The sequence below is a fragment of the Phalaenopsis equestris genome, unplaced genomic scaffold, assembly GCF_001263595.1.
Source record: "Phalaenopsis equestris unplaced genomic scaffold, ASM126359v1 Scaffold209375, whole genome shotgun sequence".
Taxonomy (NCBI): Eukaryota; Viridiplantae; Streptophyta; class Magnoliopsida; order Asparagales; family Orchidaceae; genus Phalaenopsis; species Phalaenopsis equestris.
The window spans coordinates 473,307-498,247 of record NW_018228544.1 but is presented as its reverse complement, the minus strand read 5'-3'; the positions used below and the strand labels follow the sequence as shown (position 1 = coordinate 498,247).

The window sequence follows — 24,941 nt, the reverse complement described above, 5'->3', positions numbered from 1 at the left end:
TATATATATATGGAAAATTTGAGCGAATTTAATGGCAAACACATGCCACCGCATATGCAAAGCTTGAATCAAGGACCTCTCGATTCAAGTAACTAAGTTTTCAACCAACAGGCTAAGGTGGCTTGCATGATTACACTTAATTATTAGTAGGTTCAAACAACAAGAGCCAAATTTGAGCCTAATCTACTTATGGATATAGAAACCATCAACCCAAAAGCTTAATGCATATTGATGAGAATAACCACACAAACTAGGAACCACAAAAATTTAGGGACTAGACTCTTATTTCACTTTTAATTTAAGACTATTTTCACTTTGTTTGTTACTGATAAGAAGCCAGCAAGCATCAAAAGATATAGTTTTATAGCATAGATGACAAATAATAAAATAATCTCCGATTGTAAGCCACTAGAAACCAAAATGTAGCATCTCATAAACCAAAAGATAATTAGTTTGAAAAAGAATACAGATACCTGTCCATCCCAAAATAGCAAATTACATGCCATTCCTTCTTTCAACCATTTCACTTTATCACCTACTTCTGCATCACTCAACCGAGTTTCTTCAAAAGTAGCCTAACAATTAAAGATAATAGTTTAATAAGTTCTTTTAAACAGCTATTTAATTGAAATATAAATTGCCATTTTTCCATAGCAGTTGTATTTAGTAAAAATAAATTTAAAATAATGCGGTCACCATTTAGAGGTGAATCCGATGTAAGAAAACCAGAAAAAAAGAGAGAAGGGGAAAATATTTTTGACTAATTTATCTCAGATAACCCAGCATTTGACAACAATTTCAATTGAATTTTTGAAATTTAATCTTCATATTCAAGGCCTGATAAATTTCAGAGCATCTCAGTATTCACTTCAAGGCCGTTCAGGATTACTTTTATTTTTTATTTTTACTTTTATCTTAAATTTTATTTTAAAAATGTGTTTGTTCAGCAAATTTTTTTTCTGTATTTATTTTTTTATTTTTTTAAACATCTTCTTTCATACCCAATATGTTTTGTTTTAAAAAAAAAATAAAATAAAATAAAAATCAAAATAAAAAATCAAAAGTAATCCTAAATGGCTCCTAAACAAACATGTTTTTAAAAACAAATACAACAACAACACAACAAAGCCTTAATCCCACTACGTGGGGTCGGCTACATGAATCCTTTTTCTCCATTGCATCCTATTTAGTGTCATATTTTCATTTAGTTTAGTTCTAACTTCTAACAAATTAAGATCATTTTTTATACAAGAAGCCCAAGTCTTCCTAGGTCTACCTTAGCCTTCCTTAACATAAGTCGAATCTTAAACCTCTACTCTTCTAATCGGATCATCAGTTATTTTTAAAAACAAATAAAAAAAAAATGATTCTAAACAAGCCCTTAGAATATCATTTTCTAACATTCTCAAAGTCTGCTAATAGCATGAAGAAACGAAAAAAACTTGCAATTTACCATTCCAAGGGATAAAGCATCTCCTTATTAAAATTTATTTAATCAATATACTTAATGCTGAAACAGGCAGAACATACCAGATCCATGAATACATAGTTGGAGCCATCTTTGTATGAATATTGTTTGGTTTCCTTTACCACGTTTGCTTCCTGAAGCTGAAAGTATCAAGAAAGGAATCACATTATGAATGAAACATAAAGAATCATAAGGTCAGCAGAGAGACTAGGCAAAACATTTTAAAGTAATAACCTGTACAAAAAGATGGTAAAAGTGTAAAAAAAAAATTCAATTCCTCCTCAATCGGTATCAAATTTGCTATCAGGGTTAAACGGATGAGCATGCCTAGCATGCTCCAACCAATACAATCACAAAAAAATAAAATGAGTGAGAAAATAAAGCTTTACCGTAGTTCCAGCTCGAAAGGTTTTGTCAATTGTGTTGCCTGTTATGTAGTTCCGTACTTTGGTCCTCACAAAAGCAGCCCCTTTACCAGGTTTTACATGAAGAAATTCTACCAAAAAATCAAGGTGGTAATGAAGATGAAACAAACTCAGCACAAACTGTGAAGTTAGCAAAATATAGAACAGGGTTAGCAGTTTGATTAATCAATGAAGTGTATGAGTTGACTGGGGAGATGCTTGGCAATCATGATTAATCTAAGCAATAGCAACACATGTGGACCTTTATTTCAGCTCCGAGCTTGAATTTTTGTATGCTAAATTTAACGCAGTTAACTAGCCTTATGGTCCCAAAAATGACAAGCACTGGCAGTGGCTAAGAGTCAACAAGTTAATGGACATGCTAAAGGCTTCTTACAACCACAAAATATACCTCCATTCAAAATTACTTAACCCTATATGAGCATGTGAGATTTCATGTTTTCACATAAAACTTCTTGCATGACCACAATAAACCCCCTTGCGTGGGACATCAAGTAGTAAACCTCATATATATATAAAAGAAGTAAATTGAACACTTTAGGCAACATTTTCTAACAACACCTTTTGTCTTACATAGTAGAAATAGTTAATGCTCATGCATAGCATAGCGTTATAAAAGGGGGACGGTAGAAATTATTAAGATGTAATTTTTTTAATTTAGTTAATTGTAACATACTTGAAGGGCAATGAAACAGTAGAAGATATTGATAGTGGTGCATGCTCTCTAGCAATGTAGCGTTCTTAAATATATTTATTCTTAATTTTTATACTTTCTTCCACAATTTAAACATGTTCTAGAGTTCGACAAATATATGACAGGATGGATCAATAATGTACTTGCTCACTCCCATGTTTGGTTGATAAGAAAGATCAACAAAAAAAATTGAAAAAATTAACTCTCCGGCATATTAATGTTTTTCCTATAAACATGCCACCAAACTAATGCTAAAGCAAACACTTGACAAGCTAAATTCCTGCCCAGGCTAACATGTAAATGAGCAAAATCAAAACTAAAAGATATTTGAAGAATGTGAAATGATTAAAAAGTGAAACAAAATTAAACACTTAAAAGTCAGCTTAGGCTATTTCATTATCATTAACAGGGAATCAAAGTTGGAACAAAGACGAGCGCAAGTATGGTTGGGCAAAGTTCCCGTCTGCCTACTTCCTATGACACAAGGAATTTTCAAATTTAAAGGACACTCCTCATAATTAGATAGAAGGTGAGTGACCTTTACTCTACTTAAATAAACCCTAGAGACGAGATAAAATTACTAGATTGCCCCAAATTAAAATGTTAGTAAAACATTGATTGAGTATCATAATATTTTGAAACGTAAATCCTATCACCCTCGTATAAATATTAAGAATATTAGCAACTCAAACTTGCTCAATGTGGTGTTTAAGAATTGCTCAATCAAACAAATACATAGCAAACTAGTAAAATGATGAAAGCCTTAAGAGCAATAGAAGCCAAATGTAATACATCGATTAGTATGATCCATCTTGGGATTCGATAACCCAACTTCAAACTCGACTAGGATATTTAACAATCCGTTCACATAAAGCCTTCAAGGCTATTTATTGTGAATATTCACCAACCATCCTTTGAGCCACTCAAATATAAAATGTAAACCTTTATCATCCCTGGATAAATAATAAAGATGTGGGTCACTCAAAATTTGTTCATTTCAAAATTGCTTTGCCACCTCACACAACTTTCACAACCGTATATCCAAACCAACTCAATCAAGCTTAACCAATACATAATGGACCAATAAGAGGAAAAGGGCCTTAGAGAACAAATAGTCCAAACCCTTATAGAAGATCTCAAGGGCAATAAAAGCTAGATGTGTGTATTGATTTGTATGATTTCTCTTGGGGTTTGACAACCCAACTTTGGGCTTGAGCAAAATATTTAGCAAATTAGTTACATAAGACCTTTAAGGCTATTTATTGTGAATATTCATCAGCCACCTTTTAGGCCACTCAAATTTAAATCTTAAACCCTATCACCCTTGAAAAAATATTAAGGATGTGTGCAGCTCAAATTTACTCATTTCAATAATTTCAACCACCTCAACAAACTTTCAAATTTACTCATTTAAGGCTATTTATTGTGAATATTCATCAGCCGCCTTTAGGCCACTCAAATTTAAAACGTAAACCCTATCAACCTTGAAAAAATATTAAGGATGTGGGCATCTCAAATTTACTCATTTTGGTAATTTCAAATTTATTTGACCACCTCAACAAACTTTCAAATTGCATATTCAAATCAACCCAACCCACTCGACAAATAGAAAAGCAATAAGAAGAGAAATCACCTAAGAGTACATCAAACCCCAATCCCTATGAAAGATATCAAGAACAACAGAAGTCAAATGCAATGCATTGATTTGTGTGATTCATCATCAGATCCAATAACCTTACTTCAGGCTTAGTTAAGATATTTTGATACCCATTTTCATAAGGACATTATTTTTCGTGAATATTCAATGGTTGGGCATATATTTCTTTAGTTTTAAGTCTTGCCTTTGCGCTTTTGTCATTATTGAGGTCATAAGTCCTACCATTGACCTTTCAAATTCTCAAGATTGTAAGTTTCACCTTTGGGCTATCCTCATTCTCAGTAATATAAATCTCACCATTAGGCTATCCTCATTCTCAGATTTTTAAGCCTTATAGTCCCACTAATGAGCTATGTCTCAGTCCAATTAATCAAGACAACACAAAGCTGGTAAGCCAATTTATTAAGGGTCAATCTTAGGCCTCTCCATTTTTAGAGTCATAAGTCACACCGTTGGGTTTCTTCACCTTCAAAATTCATGTGTCACCTATGAAATTTTCCAATTCATGAGGTTGTAATTCCATCTTTGGTTTTCCCTTATCCTCAAAATTTTAAGTCCTATCTTCGGGCCCCCCATATAAGACTTAACTTTTCAAATTTGAGATAAAATATAGCTTCTTGGGGTTTATGTAAGATGAAAGACACAAATCTTGGCTAAGTTCTTGATAATATCGATATGAGGCCACCAAATACCAATCCAGGTCAACTCCCATGCTACCAAGTTTAAGCAATCATCAGAAAGGAATTCATGCTTTGAAAGAATAATCTATTCACCCAAGAATAGCTACTCACTCAAAAGACTAGGCAAATTAATCTCCATGAGCTCTTTGTTGTAAGCCTCAAATTCTCGAGATCAAAATAAGTATTCCTTTAAGATGGAATCCCTATCATTTTTATTCAGTTCTAATGGACCAAATAATAGCCATCAAGTCCCCTCAATTGGACTAGCTCTTAGTGAATGAGTTCGCAAACAATTAAGAGTATGAAAAAACATAAAGCTCATGAACTCTAAATGAAGAGTAGATGTCAATCAACTGAATGTAAGATTGATTGGTTCATATGAGCAAGATACCCACCTAAATAGATGCCAATCAATCCCAAGTTGAAGGCAACTCTTTGAAGTAAGACAAATTATAGTCCGACATCTAAAGCTTAACTAAGGATCCAATATTGAGGCAACTCATGGATATAATGCAAAATTCTCTAAAATGTGGTTAAATCATGTGAAAAAGAATAAATGAATCTTAAGGATGGCCATTGAATCATTATCTGACATGAAATATGGTTGTGTAATAACGAGTGATAATAATACAAAAATCCATCCAATTTTTGTATGTTTTAGGGTATTCCCCTTTTAGGGTGGACCTAAATCCAGACTTGGATAGCTTAATTGGCAATGTGATATTGTTGAATTACTATTAACCATGTACAATACCTATGAAGCACAATCAAACTTATATCAAGCCTCAAATCCAGCTCAGTGTGAATTAGATATAACATGCCTTTTAGCCATTATTAATTATGTCTAGTAGCTTTACATCACGATCAACAATAAATTGTGTCTCTGAGCCTTTTCAATCCATAGTTAATTTTAAACTCCACTATTAAAGAACATGCTTTCAACCATATATCACCTTAGATTGTTTCAATACCTAACTAGGGGCAACTCAAGGTTACTTATCAACCTCCCTAGAAGTTAGAGTTCTAAGCCCTCTGACTTTTATAGATTGGGTCCATCAAGTCATCCTGATATTATGAAACCATAGGATATTAATTGAGTTATCCACACATTCCCTCTCTCCAATCTAAATGTAATTGTTGTTCTCAATAAAGTGTGTTCTCCGCTAAAAGACAAAGATATTATTGAAAATAGAGCTTACACTCATATATACTCTCAATCCATCAGATCTTTGAGAAATCAAATCATCAATCATATTAGAAAAAGTTTAATAAATTTCAAAAAAAATTAACCCTAAAAATGCCAAAAACCTCTGCCCAAAACTCTAAAATTTTATGATAAAATATCCAAGAAGCACAAGTCCCATGGAATAATATCTCAAAGCCTTAACTTTATGTTGAATGATACTTTCTTTAATTTTTTCATAGCTAATCATAAGTAATTATCAACAGGTTTTTCTTGTTTATTACCTAAATTAGTGGATATACTTTTTATGATTTGAACTCTATGGAAAAAGAAAAGGTTATTGGATTCAATCCCAACTATTATTTTGATATTGATATTCTAGTTGACAGCATAACATCACTCTAAGCTTTAAATTTCACATCATCTTCTACAACCTCCATTAAAATTCCTCAATGCAGATAGCACACATTCAAATACTCGGGACAAGGAACTTCTATTTTGAGTGATGAGATATCCCTTACATATAACTTTCTAAACAAACAATAGTTCAAATGCCATTATCTTACCCGCATACCTTAGATCAAAAGAGAAGCATTATCTTAAATTCAATCTGAAGAGTTTCAAAAGGGCTGAAACTATCTCTAGTGGAACAATGCTTTATACATAGCACATTTGCTCCTGACAAACTCTAGTATCATTATAATACTATATATGAGATAGCAGGTATTTTCAAGAGATAGATAAGCCCAAAAAGCCTTGCAAAAAAGAATATAGTAGTTGTGCAGAAGAACCGTTTCACAAGGAGTTAAAAGTAGAAAGTAGGGATGCAAATGAACCAAGCCGAGCTTAGCAAGAGCTTCTTCGGATTTGAGCTTATTTATTAAAACTCTATTTCAGCTCAGCTTAAGCCTAATTAAAGCTTTTATGAGCATGTTCAAGCTTTATTCATATAAGATTATGAATGCAAGCTTAATTTAAGCTCAACATAAATTCGATTCATAGTTGGATTATCAAGCTTAATAACGATCAACTTACTTAGTAAAATAAATTAGTTCTATTTATCAAGATGAGGTTGTTGTGCTTTAAACCAACAGTTCTTGTTGAGCCTAAGAAATGAATTTTAGTTTAATAAAGTTTTTTAAATTTTGGAATAGACTTGATAACTTTTTTAAAAAGTTTATTAAATCATTAAAAAATTTATTGAGTCAAGATCCCCCGTAAGGTACAAGGCAAGAGGATGACAGAACTAAGCTTAGTGCTAAAAGATTGTACTTTCAACTATCTTTAAAATAAAAAGATAAATTATTGGCCAAATGGATTAAGCGGATAAGGAAAAGAAAATAAACATCCATCCAATGTGCAAAAAATTCTGTGACCAAATCTATTTACATCATTAGAGAGCTCATATTTACATTTTAATAGATAATATTGAGTATTATACTATTATATGAAGATATGGCTTTAATCTAACTTAAAGAGCATATTTATAATCGTTAAATGATATTGTTCATAATCATAAATGAATCGAGCAGCAAGCTATTCAAGCTTGCTTATTTAACAACAGAGCAATTATAATGTAGTCATGTTTGTTCAATTAAATAATCAAATGATTATGAACAAACTTTAATCATGTGAGCCGCAAGCAGTTTGTTCAGTTCATTTGCAGCCCAAATAGGAAGGATCAATCTTCTTCTAGGACCGTTCCATAACAAACAGCTTTAAAGTTTAAAAGAAGTTCAAATTAATCTGCAACAAATTCCATTATTGAGCTTTTTCAAAAACAATGGAATATTTTTTTCACTATAAATGGAAGCAAACGCCCGAACTTTTGATGCAAACAAAAAACACAATCTTCTCAGAACTTTAAAAAACATAATTGTAAAAATAAAATAGCTTGAAAAAAAAAAAGAAGCAATCAACAAATCCTAAATCTTCAATATAAAGCAGTAATCATTAATCACACCTAAAACCCTCCAAGGAGCCCCATCCACTTCTATATTGCTGCCAACCTTGATGTCATTACTCGTGAAGGCATAAATTCCTGAATCCGAAACAAAATCGATAAGCAGAAAGGCTTAAGCCCTCGCAAGATTTAAAATATTTCGAGGAACTCACCAGGAAACCTAGAACGCAGAGACATTCCCGGCAGAACCCGAAAGCTTGCCGGGGAAGATGTCATCGAAGATGCGAGCAGAGATGAGCGGAGGAGGCGAGGGTTCGAAGTGAGATGGAGGGAAACGATTCCCGCCATTTTCAGTTGGTTCTTCTCGTCTCCGCGGCTGTGTAGATAATTGTCGGCGGCGGTCTGTTTTATCCAAACAAGCTTAAATGTAGATTTTCCACTGTAAAACCTTGTTGTTTCCAAAAACAATTCAAGGGAGATTTACATTCATATAACACAATTTTTATCTATTTATATATTAGCCCCACCAAAATTGGATATTTGCACTGCGAAAAACCTATCTAAGAACATGTGTGTTCCACTCTAAAAAAGATTGCGATTTTATTTTTTATGTAAAGTTAAAGATGTGAATTTTAGATATGTCAGCACTAGAGAATAGTGTGGCATGCATGACAATGCCCCCATTAGCAAAATATTAAACAGCATTCGAGACAAATCTTAAATAATCCACAGTGTCTTATTAAAATCTTTATCAATATAATCTGTTATTGAAGTGCAATACAAAAACAAGGGCATACCCTTAAAATATATAAATAAAAAAAAAACCCTAAAAAATGGCTATTTCAATTTAAACAATAAATTATTACAATACTGCCCATTTTAATTACTTGAAACATTTAAGAAAACAAAAAAAAAAAAGGCAAATCTTTTCATGCTACACCCATATTATTCTTCTACGGGGTATACAGGAGCAGAGAGGCTTTACAGAGCTAAAGCATTATGTATCACATTAAATCGTGATTTCAGAAGCTACAAAAATAAATCAAAAAATTAAAAAACGAAGCTATAGTAGAAATTATCTAGAACCCCTCCACACCACCAGGCCAACGGGGTAAAGGAGAAGGTAACTTCCTGCCAGAACTTTGCCTATATTCCTCAAAAGTGAGAGTGGAGGCACAAGTTGCTGGAGGCACCGTTACTGTAACTGAGACTCTGGGCGAAATCAATGGCCGATTCATCGAAGACGGCGGAGAAGGCGAAGAATACATTGCCGGCGCCGGAACTATGAGACCATTGAGGCTGGAGGACTTCGACATCTGCTTTTTTACTACCATCGATGGCTCTCGAAGCGGGTAACAGCTAGGGCACTTCATATCTTGGACGTTAGTGAGGGCTTCAACAATGCTCCTCATGGTAGGTCTCTCAGATGGATCTTTCTGAAGGCATTTGACGGCAATGTCGGCTACAGTGCGAGCAGCTTTTGGCGGGCACCGACCTTTGATTCGAGGGTCCATGATGAGGGATAGACGGCAATCGTCGGCAAGGAAAGGCTTGCTCCACTTGACGATATTTCGCTCTTCTTTCGGGTGGCGAGAATCCAGATTCTTCTTCCCGGTGAGCAGTTCCAGCAGGACGATGCCGAAACTCCATACGTTGCTCTTGGGGGTGAGCAAGCCTTTTTCTAGGGTTTCCACGGATAGGTTTGCACTGGCCTGGAAGAAAAGCATTCGTTATTACAGTTAAGCTGATTGAAATGTGTTTTTTTCACGTTATAACAAGATTTCATCATAATTATAGAGCAATAAAATGATTTTTGAAAGCTAGTTTATATCACCTACCACTGAGGTATTCACAATGTCTGGCTCTGGATTGTAGTTCATAGATCCATACCCTGATAGCTTTGCACTAAAATCCTTGTCAACTTGTATATTTGCAGTTGAGAACTCATGAAACATAGCCTGCATACATGAAGCATAAATCGACCTATGAGAAAAAGATTGATCATGTACAACAACAGCCATCCAAAACATGCAAGTATATAATGAAAGAATGACAATATCTATGGGACAAACAAGTCAAGCACAGGGATGAAACGGTAGGCTAAAATTAAATATGAAAGTACAAAGCATTTTGGTCCAAGCTGTTCAAACCAGGAAAGCGACGGGCTTTTTTTTTTTTTTTTTTATATCCCCATGTTCTAGCTTAAAAATCGCTTTTTTAATAGTTAATTAATGATTAATTATTTAATCAAATTATGTCTGTTAATGCAACCATCCCAATGAATAAAACCAATTTAACAAACATCACAAATGTTCCTAGAAAGTCTTTCGATTAATAAAAATCAATTCAACAACATCTTAGCATTAATTCAACTTTTGACTTAAAAAGCATATAGATTCATCTGCAGCTCAAAGCCAGCCATTTTAAATCATTAATAAAAAATTTGTGTAGCTCAAAAAGCTTCTATCACCATGAGGTGCTGAAGAAAAATCAGACATTGCAGAAACATAAAGCAAAACTAGTTTAACAAACAAGAGGAGGTAATTTGCAATTAAATTGGCTGAAATAAAACAATTGCAGGGTAAAAAAGGTGCATCACCTGGAAAGGCCCTTCTTCGTGCAAGAAAGCAAGACCACGTGCAGCACAAATGGCCAGCTTCATCCTTCCAGGCCAGTCAATTGTAGGCCCGTCGGATCTCCCATAGAGCAGCCGGTCTAAACTTCCATGGTAGAGCCTCTCATAGACTAACATTCTTTGATCAGAACCCTCACGTGCATGGAAGCCAATCAACTTACAAAGTTGGGGATGCTGTAGCGATGCTATGGTGTTCAATGCACTGATAAAATCCTTCAAATTCTGCCAGTAGCAAGTAATTCTCAGTTAGAAATTAGAACAAAAGTTTACAAAAAAGAAATTAATCGGGAACTGAAGGCAAACTAAACACCAAAGTAACAGCAAAATCAAGCTTGGTCTTTCTTTAAACAAGCTTCACTACTGTTCACTACTGTATAAAACGGATGAGTTTTCTTTCAAGTTAAACAAGATTTAGAAATCATATAATAACGCATGAGGATAAATGCATATAACACCTAAATGAATAATAAAGCTTTACTGAAACCAAAAATATACAAACAGAAAAATAAGCCACCACGAGAATCGGAATTAAACAAGTCATCAGGTTCTGTAAAAATTATATAAAATTTTATAAAAATATATAAAAGCATTACCTGAGAGGATGGCATTAATCGAGTGACTGTAGTCTCAAGCTTCTTCGATCCCACCGAATCATCTCCAAATGTTGCCTTGTAGACGGTTGATGAGATGCCTCCAGAAACACACCTATCAGCTGAAAAATGCTGGCATGCAGCAGCAATCTCATCATATGTGAAATTCCGAAGGCCACCTCCCCCTAATGGAGGCAGAGGCAGGGGACCAGAGTTTGAAACAGGGCCACCATTCTTGCTCGATTTGAAGCTATCCATATTCTTCAACACAGAATTACCCTTTGGAGATGGCAATGGGAGAGGAAGAGCCTTCATTTCTTCTTGGTCATCAAATTCGATAGAAGAGGAAACATACTGATCAGCAACAATTAAACTTGAAGGTGCAGATAGTGCCCGGGCTCTATTATTTGTTGCTCGAGTGGATAATTGAACTTGTTTTGTCAGATTCCTAAAACTTGGCGGAGCGGATTGAAGACATGGTCCACAAGCTTCGGGGTCAGGAAGTGCGGTGCCGATGTTTTCCGATACAGAAACTGGCTTCTTGTTCCGTGAATACTGGCTTTTCTTCTTCTTGCCTCTAATTATGGTGAAGCAGCCCATCCTGCTGGCACCAGAAATGAGGTTTGACCTGAAATTACGAAAACAAAGAGTTACAGCCACAGTTATAACTATAACAAATGATAGATAGTAAATATAGATTAAGACTTTATCAAATAGGTTATATTAAAGAAGTGCTAATGGGAGAATATCACTGATAAACATAGTAACCATCATGAAGAATTTCAGAAATGATAAACCAGCAAGCATAATGACTCCAATCAGCTTGAGATGTATCACATTAACAATTTAAATGTCAACTTCCAAACACGTGATATTATAGCATTTATTGGGCTGGTCCGCTTAAATGAATAGGAGCGCCAGCTCCCACCAACTATTGTGAGGGCTGGTCCGCTTAAATGAATAGGAGCCAGCTCCCACCAACTATTGTGAAAAAAAAAAAAATCATTTTTTGAAAACTGTTGTGGGTATTGTAATTATTTTCATTTTAAAATTTTAAAATAATAGCTTTCTTATAACTATGACATTACAATAGATCTGGTTATAAAAAGCTATTTCTCTCCATCAAAATTTTTTAGAAGCAGCAAGAGGGTTGTAGACTTGTAGTCAAATGAAACAATGGCGGCATTCTAAAAAACAAAGGGATAAACAGGATGTCACAAACAAACCCTTAGGGACCGTTTGGTATCAATTTTAGTTGAAGTATTTTATTTTTTATTTTAGTTTTGCTTTTCTTTTGTTTTTTATTTAAAATGAAACATTTTTAATATATTATAGGGATAATTATATAGATAACACCCAAAACATTGTTAATTTACAAAATTTAGCTTCCATGTGATATTCTTTAACTAATGTATTTACGCCTGCCATAATCAAACCATTGAAAATTTGGAAAAAATGAAAAATATGGGTTTGTGTTTTATCATGAATTTTGATATTTGAGATCAAATTTAATAAATAGATGAAAGATGGTGCTAGATTTGTAAATGGCAATGTTTCGGGTGTCATGTTACTATGTATGTAATCGCCCTATTTTTATAACATAGCGAGTTAATTTTAAAATCACTCAACATAATTTTAGATGTTCTAAGTATTTTTAAAAACAAGTTAATTTTTTTTTAAATCAAAATAAAAATGCATTAAACAAACATAATTTAAAAAAAATAAAAATTTAAAATTTAAAAAAAAACAAAAGTGATCCCAATCAAGGCCTTAATAAATATAATCAACCAACACAGATGAAAATATTTTACTTTCACTTTCTAAAAACTATATAACTATTAAAGCAGGCAAATCAGCAGTTTGTAAGATTTAAAACATCTAATCTAAGAAAATATCTATAGCTTCAGACCAAACCCAGCTTACAAACTATAGTAGATATTACCTAATCACTAATATTTATGGCTAATTCTTCCATTATTCGATAGTTATACCTATCAGCAAAAGTTGTTGATTTAGTTTTTGAATAAGTTAGATAAAAGAAACAGATCGTACTCCCGCTTTTGAATAAGAAAAAGGCAAAATCGACAGACCGATGAATTTAAACTGCACCACCATCCAAGTAAGCGAATTCCAGCATCCAAGATTCAATTAAATATGCTGCAAATCAATCGTGAAATTTCTTTCCCAATCTCAACCACCTCCAAAAAGCCTGCACAGAGCCTTCGAAGTACAATTATAAAACCTAAATTTCCCAGATTCATCAATCCAACAAGTCTCAGCAATCGCAGAAGCACGAAACCTAAATCCCCAAACTTCACCAAACGACTGCCGATCCTAAGTCCCACAATGCAACAATCAAACCATGCGAATTCGAACTCGATTGCCACCAAAAAAAAAAGAAAAAAGAACAAAAGATATCGGTAAACTCGCCTCAGAAGAAGCTCTCCGTCTTCGCCAATCCGAATCCAATGCAGAGGAAAGACCTCCTTCTTTTTTCGCTATAGGTGAGACCGGGAAAGGAGGAATAGCAGAGTAAAATAGGAACAACGACGAGAAACCGAAATTAAAAGAAAATAGAAAGAAGTAAAGAATAAGAAAAATCAAAGGAAGAATAAGGTGTGAGACAGAAGAAAAAGCAGGAAGATGATGGCGACAGATAGGTTTTGGTCAAACCGGAGATTTTGCGAAAACAACAACGCCGACTACCTTTTAAAAATTCTTAAAATGGCGCCTTCTCAAATTGCCCTTCCTCTTTGCCTTTTTTGTTGTTGCTCATATTTTCATGAGAACCCCTTATCTTATCAAATTATAAAATTTCATATTAATTAATCACAACAATTTTAATTATTAATCTAATTTTTATTTTTGGATTACAACAATAATAAATTTTTTTATCTTACTATGTGGGGTCCGCTATATAAATTGGCTAAACAATATTATTTTAATTTTTTTTATGAGAATATTTAATTAATATATATTGTTTTTATTAGTTTATATTTGGTGCTAATATGATTGCGAATTAATTTTGAAAGTTGTAAAATTATTTTTTAAAAAATGATAATTATTTTAAAATTAATTTTATGATATTTATAGTGTTTATTTTTTTATTATTATTTTAAATAATATTAATAAGATATAATAAATAATCAAATGTATGAAAATTAATAACCTTAAAATAATATATATGAAGATTTAAAACTTGGCAATAATTAATATGTAATTATCACTATTTTTCCAAAGCTAAATGGCGGTATTCGTAAATAAAAGAAAGAAGGAGGGCATCCAGAATACGATAAGAATAAATTAGGAGCCGGCCGTTGAGAGGGACAGCTCGGTCAAAGAGGGGAAAGCTAAGGATTCGAGGCGTTTTTTGGGTGCAGTTACATTGGTAGGAGATAAAATTTTGACCGCTAATTGACCGTTAGATTCAGATTCTCCTAAAGCCGGTCAAAGGTTAGCGAACCTCGCGTTGGAGGGATGCACACCGCACACTGATGAATAGCCCGTTGCGGGTCACACCTGGCTTATCAGATCAAACATAATTTTTTAGCGAGCACTTATATTTTACACATAACACTCAGTAACGATATATTTAAATATCTAACATCAAAATTTTAATTTTCATATTAATAACATCCAGCTTTTGAATTTTACATAAAAATGTCATTGTTCCGTGCTAGAAGATTCGAGATAATATGGTGATAATTTCTTATTTGTGTTGAAAGATGATCCAACACATACATAAATAAATGCAAGGTAGAAAGATGAGACAATATTTTTAGGTAAAAAAACTTGGAAAGGAACAAAATCACGAGACATAACCTAGTTAAAACAATTCACTATGTACATATTGTTAGTACATAGTTCCACTCATCTAATGATTTGAAAATAATAAAATTACAAAATTGATAATCACATATGTATAGTAGTAGTTTAGCTATAATAGTCATAATTGGGATACAATAAATATTGTTATCAGTTGTAATAATAATAATTAGCCACAAATATTATATTTGGTTACTGCAAAGACAATAGTTGGCAATAAAGATTGTAATTGATGGTTGTAACAACGGAATTTGGTCTGATATACCATATATGGAAAAGACAATTGTTGTTTGCTACAAAAGATCGTACTTAGTTGTTGCAAAGGCAATAACTAGCCATAAAAAATATGGTCGGTGGTTGCAATAGAAAAGGTTGGCAATAGAGACCGCAATTGGAAAATGTAACAATAGTTGTTTGCCACAAATATCATAGTTGGTTGTTATAAAAATAGTGGTTGGCTACAAATGTGATAGTTGGACAACAACAGATGCAAACAGTAGTACTCGGAGGTTGGTGGTCGGTAGTAGCAGGCTGTGACAACCGATGGTGATCGCTGGTGGCTGAAAGACAATGGTCAAAGATGCTTGGTGACTACAGATGTTAGTGGTTATTCATTGGGTCTTCAATAAATGTGTTAAAAGCAACAATCATATTTGTTACACAACAATTGCAAACAGGGGTTGTAGGTGGTCGGTGGCTAACGATGGTTGGCAGTGGCGACTGGCTGGCGACAGCAATCAATGATGACTGGCAGTGGTTGACAATTATCAACAGGTGATATTCGACGACGATTAACGATTACAATTTGTTGCACCGTCAATATAAGGGTTAGATATAAATATATAATATATGTATTCCGAATGCAATAGTTATAAACAGAGGTCATCGACGATAGATGGTTGGCAATTACGACCGATGTCGAACGACGATGACCAACGAGCAGTGGTCAGAGGTTATGAAAGCTGGTGTTTAGGTATTTAATATGGGTGTTAGAAGCAATAATCGTATTTGGAATAGAAAAGTTATAAACAAAGGTCACCAGCTACCGGTCCTTGGTAGCAACAGTCAATGATGATCAGTGGCGATAAACGGTGGCCGACGGGCGGCTGCCGATGGTGGTCAACGGGTATGAAGATCGGTGGTTATCATTAAATATTCCCTTCATAACAAGCTTTTGAATTCCTCTTCTTCTTTCCTTTTCCTTCAAGTGAAGGGAGAGAGAGAGACTATTTATAGAATTTGAGGAGGGATATTTTGATCTTCTTACACATAATTATCTAACCATCTGATCATATGGTCCCTGTTGATCTCCTTTGATCATAAATGGGATTTTAATGATTTAATTATCTTAATGACCTTAGAATTCAACAAGCTTATGCTCATTCGATTTGATTTTATTATAATTATGTTAATTTTGGAGTTTATTTGTTCATTCAATTAACGATAAAAAAATTTGATGAGTGTTTAATATGGAACATATTTTCATATATTTTTCTACAAAATTTTCACTATTTAATCATATTTATGTTTTTCCAGGTATTGTTTATGCTATTTGAAGGATACAAGGCTTAAAGGCTTAAAATGAGCTTATTGGCATCTGGACACCACAAAATTGAAGATTGTGAAGTAGTTACGCCACTGTCAGCATAGATGCCCGGTAATTTCATGCACACGCTTTCTTCATGCCCCCCCTTCAAATATAGTAATTGGCACATTAATACCAAATAACAGACGTACAAGCGCCTAACAATAGGCGCCTATACACCACTTTTTGGGCACCTAGGCATCACACCAACAAATAAGTGCCACTTATGAAGCGCTTAGGCGCCTCCTCCAACCAGGGCGCCACTTCTTCTGAAACTATGATGCTGCTTTTCAGATTCATGAGAGCTTCCTTACAAAGTGAGCAACATTCCAACACTCCAAAGCAAAACTCTGATGACAAAGAACCGACTTGGTGCAGTTACAATGGTTATATTTTTTTGGAAATTCATGGATTCAATAGATGGCTTCCAAATTGTAATTTTGAAGTAACAGTGGCTTCACTCTTCCACTAAGAGTGACACTGAGGGAAGAATGCAATCTATCAGAGGAAGTCGACGGAGATCACTTGCAAGTCAACCACATTCTTCATTGAAGGAATCTTAAGAGAGTGTAAGAGGTTGTAAGAGTTATCTCGAGAGATAATAAGTGCGAGTTTATTGTACTTTAAAGGATAAAAAAATCAGTGAATGATTTATACGTCTTATAATTGGGGAAAGATATCGGTGAGATTGTACCAACTTGTATTTACTTTAAATTTGTAATGGAATTTTTGTTTTGCTCATCTTTATGCATATGACTTAAATTTCTTTCTCCCTGAAATGTATTTTATGTAAGTTAGAATCAACCTTGTTATGTGATTGTATAAATTGGATATCATAATTGATACTTTAATCTTTTGACCTTCATTTACTCCTAAATAGTTCACTTAGAAAGTTAAATTAGGTTGTGATCTAGTACAACGGAGGTATGCTAGTAGAACAATTAGGTTAACCTACACTGCTCTAAGAAAATAGGCATATTATTTTTAGGATAGTGCAATCGTATAGGAAAATTTGTAAACACTAGGGTTTTTGCATGCTTACGGGTAACTATAATAGGAAACCCCAACTCTCTTTTGACCACTAAAATAGCTAAAGAAATTGTTGTTTCTGATTATAAATTTCATTTGTATTAATTAAATAGATTTGATTTGCATAATAAAAATTCAGGAGAGGCTTTCATTCACTACTAGTTGTAGGATTTGCTTTCTATAAAAATTTAAAAGTTAATAATTAGAAACTTTAAAAACATTTAATTTTGAGCCTTCAAATTAGACTCAAAATCAATAGATTAGAACTCTTATAAGTTTTGGAAGTTCACTCGTTACTTATTAGATAAATAAACGGACTCAATTATATATATTACTTGTACAACATGAATACTTATGTGATTCGTTAGTGCAACATAGCAGTTGGTCAGTATTAGACCTTCAATTGCAATTCAATGGCTTGAGTTGGGTTTTCTTGGACATGAATCGAATTAGATTTGGTATCATTATGTTTGTCTAGTCGAGATGGTGAATATGACCATAAACTTGCTTAAATCGCGGTTCTGATGATCATGAATTTGAATTTATAACTTTTATTGCTAAAAAAATGCATCGAGATTCATGTTAGATGACAAAAATTTATTAATGACACATCACTTACTATTTATACTTTTAAATAGTGAAATATACAATTTCATACATAGGTAAAATGGTGTGTGTGTGTGTGTGTATTCACGTGTGTGTATCAAAAAGATGTATGCATTGATCTTAAAAGAGATCCAACAATCTAGAGGGGAAGAGCAAGACGACGGCAGACCCACAACTAAGAGATCATGGGGGGCCACGTGACCGAAAGCGTAAAGCCAAGCAACCAAAAAATGACTGAGCCACGAGGTGAATAAAAAGACCGCCGAAGCACGAGACATCCGACAAAAAACGAGATAAAAGAGCATTTGAGCTAATCGCTACAGGAAAGCCGACTTGATGCGATAGACTGCCCTCCGGTGGAGACGTTTCAAAGAAAAACCCGGTTCTCTAAAATATCTATAACCATCCTGTGGAGACTCCATAGGCTCCTCATAGGAGATCAAAGATAATCAACTTGGTTGGATCAGTCCTCCGGTGGAGACGTTTCAAAGAAAAACCCGGTTCTCTAAAATATCTATAACCATCCTGTGGAGACTCCATAGGCTCCTCATAGGAGATCAAAGATAATCAACTTGGTTGGATTAGTCGACTTGACCACAGCAATCAAGCTTAGCCAACTGAACTGACCCAATCAACTCAGAGCCAACTAAGCATAGCCAACCGATCCAAAAGGCGGCTGGACGACAAGCCCATACATGTAAAATATCATAAATACCCTAGTACAAATCTCTTATTAATAATGGCAAAAATGTAATATCACCACTATACCATCTCCTCTATAAATAGGAGAAGTATTTTATGAAGGAACACTATTCATCACTGTTCATCACACACACTCACTCTCTCTTTATTTCTCTTTACTTTACGTTTTATTCCTTGGATGTGATTATGATTTTTTCTCAAATCAATATGATATAATTCTGCAGTGTTGGTTTCATTCTAATCGGATCAAAGCCCTATTAAAGTTTAAGGGTATTTCCATCATTCCCACCACATCGATGGACGTAGTTGACGAGTATAATCTGTGACTTACAGGCTCTAGGTGCCTACAATATTTACGTTCCAAAAATAAGGTGTGATCCAGAAGGCACATTTACGTGCGGTCTTCCTTGGTAGCTTAGGAAAGTCACTTTATGATGTACATTTATATATGGTGTTTTAAACATGATATTAAAATTCAAGAATATTTAAGCTCATATTATTAAAATCAAAGTAGCAGCAAATATAGAATTCATTCAAACACACAAGTAAACAAATATAAAAGAGTTAAAATGGTGGCCACTATGAAGCAATTCATCCTGCATACCAATTCGCACTTTTGTAGTCTGCAGTGCTTTTTTAAATTCAATTTTGGTGATTTTGAATCGAATTCAAATTATTTAAAATCAATTTAAAACTAATTTCTGATTTTAAATTTGACAGAAATTTAATAATTTGAGTGAAGTTTCTACGCCGAAAGTGATGATTTCTTAAATAAAATTTGACTAAGAGTTTGAATAGTCATAAATTTTCTACCATAATTTTTTAATTGAGACCCACCAAATTTCATGTTGTTGAATCCTGTATTGTCTTATGTGAACGCACCTCGAGAGTTAGAGTCGAGTAAATGAGATAATAAAATGAACCAAGAATTTCTGTGGAGAGAACCGGGAGAGTCAACAGTTTGTATCCTTTAGGTCATCTTTTTGTCTCTTATTTATAAGAAAGTATTTTGTATAATTATAGAAAAGATGAAATAATTGTGGAATCGTTATTAATGTGTAATTAATGTTCTAATTAATTATATGAATTTCATTTCATATCTATATCACAATCTGAATTTTTATATGACAATAATTAGTTGACGATTCGCTAGAATGCGCCCGATTGTGGCCACCGACTGGGTGGCGACTGTCTGTGTTTGAATTTCGAGCACATCAAGTATATGTGCCTTATTTATGAGGAGTTTTGAAAGATCATTTAAATAAGATATATGATTTTGAGGAAGCCTTGAGATAATGTATGGAGTATTAAAATCTCATTCAAATGAGCTATTACAAATGTCAAGTTTCACATGAATGGATGGCTAATTTATCCAGCTATGAATCATATCTATTAACTTCATCACATTTTTTTAAGAACACAATAAAACTTATAGTAAAACTTTTTTTTTTGTCACGATGATGTATGATTAGTTATATTAGCGTTTGAGTTTTGTACGAAAATTTAGCACAGACACAAAAGAAAAACGAGTTGATAGAGGGGGCACTAGGGGATTTTAAATTGAAAAAAAAAAGAAAAAAGAAATAAAAGGCTCTAACCTAGTTGATTCTATTATTTGGATGTACATTATGAGACTTTGCTTGCTCTTGCAGAACACAAAATAATTTAAAAATAACGAGAGAAATTGACTTTCACTGGATAACTGATAAAATATTGGGGAAGTGATGTAACCCGTTCGGGACGATGAAAAACTAGCAGTAGGGGCTCGTGGTGGAGATATGAATTCAATTGCGCTAACGGTGGTGGTGACTAGCAACAATTATCCGACATCAGTACCGATGATAGCCATTGAGATAGCGATCCAATAGTGCCAATTCGACGATAAGGTTTAACAGCTAAAATTGCGTCAAATATATGATTGTGATCTGACGAAAACTACGATATTGACCAATCAACGGTGGCGGCGATAGTGGTGTTGGCTACGTGACTGTGGTCTGCCGGTGAATAGAGGGCTATGGTCTGACAACCTCGGCGACCGAAATAAGAGGCTTAATAAATGATTATCTACATGGAACTAATTTATTAATCAATTTTTCATGACACTAATTCACGACACTAATGATTTATTTTCATGAGAGATAAATTCAGATTTTTACTTATATGAGATGGCAATTTGACATTTTGTCCGTTTTGAAATATCAGTTTTGCCCCTCATAAAATATTATCTTGTTCTTTGTTGCCCTAGCCCCTCCCACGTCAGGTCTAGGGGGGACAATTTACCCCACCAAAAAAAGATGTCGGTTCCGCCTCTGATTCTTTAGGTTTCCATATTTGAAATAAATGAACCAAAATTTTCAATCAATTGATGAAGTACAAGTCTATTAATATCTAGATTTGTAAATAACAATATTTGGGGCGGCATGTTTGTAATTATACCAAGTTATCTTTATAGAATTATTAGTAATAGATGTCTGTTAGTTATGGCTCATATACCTTAAATGGGACAGATGCTGGAGCGGAGCAGAGCTCACGAGCGGAGCGGAGCGGAAAAATCTATTCAATCGGGGGAGTTTCATTTATGTGAGTTGGGGGTGAGGTACAGAGGTAATTTGGTAATTACATATTGTACTCTAGGGTTTCTAGGATTATAAATAGACATGTATGTAACCCTAGGTCTTATCCTATATTCTGTATTTTTGTACTATTTTCTGAATATTAAAAAGAGGTTGCCGTTTTGCTCCCGAGGATGTAGGCATCTTTGTCGAACCTCGTAAATATTTGTGTGTTCTTTTGGATTTGTGTCGATTCCTATTTTTTTTCGCCCTAATTTCTCAACAAGTGGTATCAGAGACTGGTTATAGGGCAGGGAAGAAAAATTTTTGGCAATGCAGGAACGAAGAAGTTTAAGGGCAAAGGAGTTTCATGAATTACAGGTAGAGCTTCGATGATTCGGCGAACAATTTTGGTAGTTCGCGGCAGATTGGAGCAGACACAGAAGAGTTCGCGAGTTGCTTGATTTCGACGCAGGCAAATTGATCGCGGATTGACGGTGCTGTGCAGTTTGGCGACACAAAACATTCAACGATCGGTTAAAGCTTTGAAGAGTTTGCAATCGCGCCTGCGATCAAGAGTTCGCAGAGAAGCAGTTTGCGCTTCTTCTTAGGTTTTTGCTCGCGGGTTAGCAGCACCAGTGGGATTCGCGAATCGCTTTCGGCCAGGAAATTTCCGCCATGAGGATCGTTCGCAGGCGGGAAGAAAATCAGGCACAAAGGATCGGGAAATGAAAGATTTCCTTCTGGAGCGGAGCTTTTTCGCAAAAGGAAGGTTGTGTTCTGCTGTCCGATTTCTTTCCCAAAGGAGGTTGAAGCAGGGGATTTCAGTGATTTCTGCGAAAGAGCGGAGGAGGAGCAGAATTGGAAGGGCGGGCGTGGAAAAGGAAAGTCCGCTGAAAAAGAAACTTGCGCGTAGATATTTCAAAGATTTTCTAGGACTCATGAAAGACAAGGAAAGGGAATTTGCTGCTGCACTCGGGAAAGAAAAATGGATGCGGAGCTTTTTTAGAAGAAAAGCAGAAACGAAGCTTTTCTAAGAAGGAAAGTGGAAGTGGAGCTTTTCTTGAAAGTTTAAGAAAAATGATTTCTGGGAAAGTTTAATTAAGGAAAATTTAATTAAAGGAAAGTCCTTTTTTTTGGAAACTTAATTAAGGAAAATTCCTTGTTTTCTTGAAAACTTGATTAAGAGAAATTTCTTTTTTCTTGGAAACTTAATTAAGGAAATTCATTTTTTCTTGAAAACTTAATTAAGAAATCTTAATTAAGAGATTATTTAAAATGTTTGTGGCCCAAACTATATTAGTGCATAAGAAACTCCATGATGTATTTTCTCCTAAGGGGTTGGATATTCGCCAAGGTGGAGATTTATCAAGCATATGTATTTCTCCTAAGGGGTTGAATATTCGACAAAGAGGATATTTGTTAGGTATGACTCATATACCATAAATGAGACATATGGTGGAGTGGAGCGGAACGGAAGGATCTATCCGATCGGGGGAGTTTTGTTTTGTGGGTTGGGGTTGCAGGGGCAACACCCCGTGGTGTGGTACATGTGTAATTTAAGTAATTACATTTTTTACTATAGGGTTATATATATGTCCTGTCTGTAACCTAATGTGAGCTGAATCTTGTATTTTATACTATTTTCTGAATATTGAAAAGGAAGTCGCCGCTCTGCTCCCGAGGATGTAGACATCTTTGTTGAACCTTGTTAAATCTTTGTGTGTTATTTTATATTTGTGTCAATTCTTATTTTTCTTTGTCCTAAATTTCTTAACAAAAACCTCTAGCTAAAAGGGTGAAAATAGGCCACTAGGTAGCGAGTGAATCACCATAACCTAGCGGTTAGTCACCTCTTAGCCAAGAAAGCCTACGACTGTGCCCACAAAGTCTCGAGAAAGGAAACATAAGTACTCAAAAAGAGTAGGTCTAAAGGTAGGTTGGGAAAATCTTAAACATACTGAAGTAACCTAGTCGAGGCTCCATGGAGCCATCCTCTGAGACTATTGGGACCCTATTTCTTATAAGCCGTGAATGTAGTTAACTCAATCTGATTGAGAATCAATTTCGTCAGTAATCCATGTATTGCATCGTCCGAAGCAATTCGATACACCCGAAGTCAATGAAACGAAACATCAAGATTCTTATGACTCTATTCTAACTAATAGTAAAGTAGAAATTATACCTGCTAAGGGTATGAACATGAAACTTGCATGAAAAGAAGGAAAAATGGACAAACCAACTAAAAAGTTAAGCCGTCCCACAAGGACTCATGATCATGTCTGGATCGAAACTACATCTGACACCCAAAACTTGCTAGAAAAACCGTCATAAATATATAAAAATACATGCGTGACCAAACACATCGAAAAAATGAGGATGCTTTTGCCCGAAACATACAACATAAATGCAATCATCTAAAATATCATAAATGTGAAGACGCTATTAATATGCATGGAACATTAAATCATACAATTATGATCATTTTAAATCTGACCCGAAGGCCATAGAAGAAATAAATTGAAAATTTCAAAACATTATAAAATTTTATATATGACATATGTATTCAATTATCATTATTCAAATGTACTTACATTAGTGATTAAAAATGTAATTTTTCATCTCACATATTGTGCTTACTTTACTCTTGAAATTTATCCCTTAGCGCACCCTACTTCTCCTTCCCCTCCGTTTCTCTTTTTCACGTCCGGCTGGCGGATCCGTCATTTTGCAATCGAGGAATCGGTAAATTTTATCAGATGAACTCTACGTGATCTTGACTTCCGCTCTCTTCCGCTCTCTTCCGCTCTCTTCCGCTCGCACACTGTTGGTTTAAAAACTTCTTGTTTATTTCCCCACAAATTTTTCCTCTCGTTATGGTAGCGACGGATGTCGATTACAGAGCTAGACGACACGATGGTGCAGAACATGGCCATTGGTGCCGCATTTACCGACTATGTAAATTCGCCGTCCTTCATCCATGCCAAGGAGCCACCTCAGCTTAAATTGAGCTGAGGACCCCTTTGCTTGACACCTAAGCAGTGGGGCTAAGCTCTCAATTGGTCAGCTAAGCTCCCCATTGGCCAATTTCTATAAAATCTACCCCTCACGGCCATGGAGGGGTGTGGTAAAAATTTTTCACCAAGGGCCTTCCAAACCTCTCTGAGAGCTTCTGTAAGAGTCCCTAAGATCAGTCCAATCAATTTCCCCCTCTCAATTCCACCACAGAGAGCCAATTTTGAGCTCAAATCCTTGCCCGAAACCAGGACAAAACCCAATCTCAACCTACACAGCACAAAACCTCAAATTAATTGGCTCTACACCTTCACAAGAGTGAAAGAAGCCAAAGCCCCATCAAATTCCCCTTTCACAGAGCCTCTACCATAGCTCTCAACCAACACCCAAAA

At 34.7% G+C, this 24,941-nt stretch overlaps 2 protein-coding genes across 3 annotated transcripts in view; both read right to left on the bottom strand.

Annotated features, from left to right (window-relative positions):
* LOC110036637 (elongation factor P) overlaps positions 1–8,463 on the bottom strand; it is a 10,147-nt gene extending 1,684 nt beyond the window's left edge. Inside the window, exons 1-5 of the mRNA XM_020741129.1 lie at positions 8,223–8,463; positions 8,071–8,148; positions 1,858–1,964; positions 1,531–1,608; positions 474–575 (exon numbers count right to left, since the gene is read on the bottom strand). Coding sequence (XP_020596788.1) covers positions 474–575; positions 1,531–1,608; positions 1,858–1,964; positions 8,071–8,148; positions 8,223–8,358 — 501 coding nt within the window. The 5' untranslated portion in view covers positions 8,359–8,463. The remainder of the gene's footprint in view (positions 1–473; positions 576–1,530; positions 1,609–1,857; positions 1,965–8,070; positions 8,149–8,222) is intronic.
* Positions 8,464–8,887: 424 nt separating this feature from the next.
* LOC110036642 (probable serine/threonine-protein kinase PBL1) lies at positions 8,888–13,778 on the bottom strand. 2 transcript variants are annotated; one of them, XM_020741137.1, is made up of 5 exons: positions 13,666–13,778; positions 11,239–11,863; positions 10,610–10,867; positions 9,849–9,968; positions 8,888–9,722 (listed from the first exon to the last, which is right to left on the bottom strand). In XM_020741137.1, exons 2-5 carry the CDS (start codon positions 11,833–11,835, stop codon positions 9,090–9,092), a joined length of 1,608 nt encoding a protein of 535 aa, XP_020596796.1. In that variant the 5' UTR covers positions 11,836–11,863; positions 13,666–13,778; the 3' UTR covers positions 8,888–9,089. The 2 variants fall into 2 exon arrangements, with proteins under 2 accessions (XP_020596796.1, XP_020596797.1); XM_020741138.1 differs by lacking the exon at positions 13,666–13,778 and adding an exon at positions 12,004–12,026.
* Between the last annotated feature and the right edge of the window lie 11,163 nt (positions 13,779–24,941).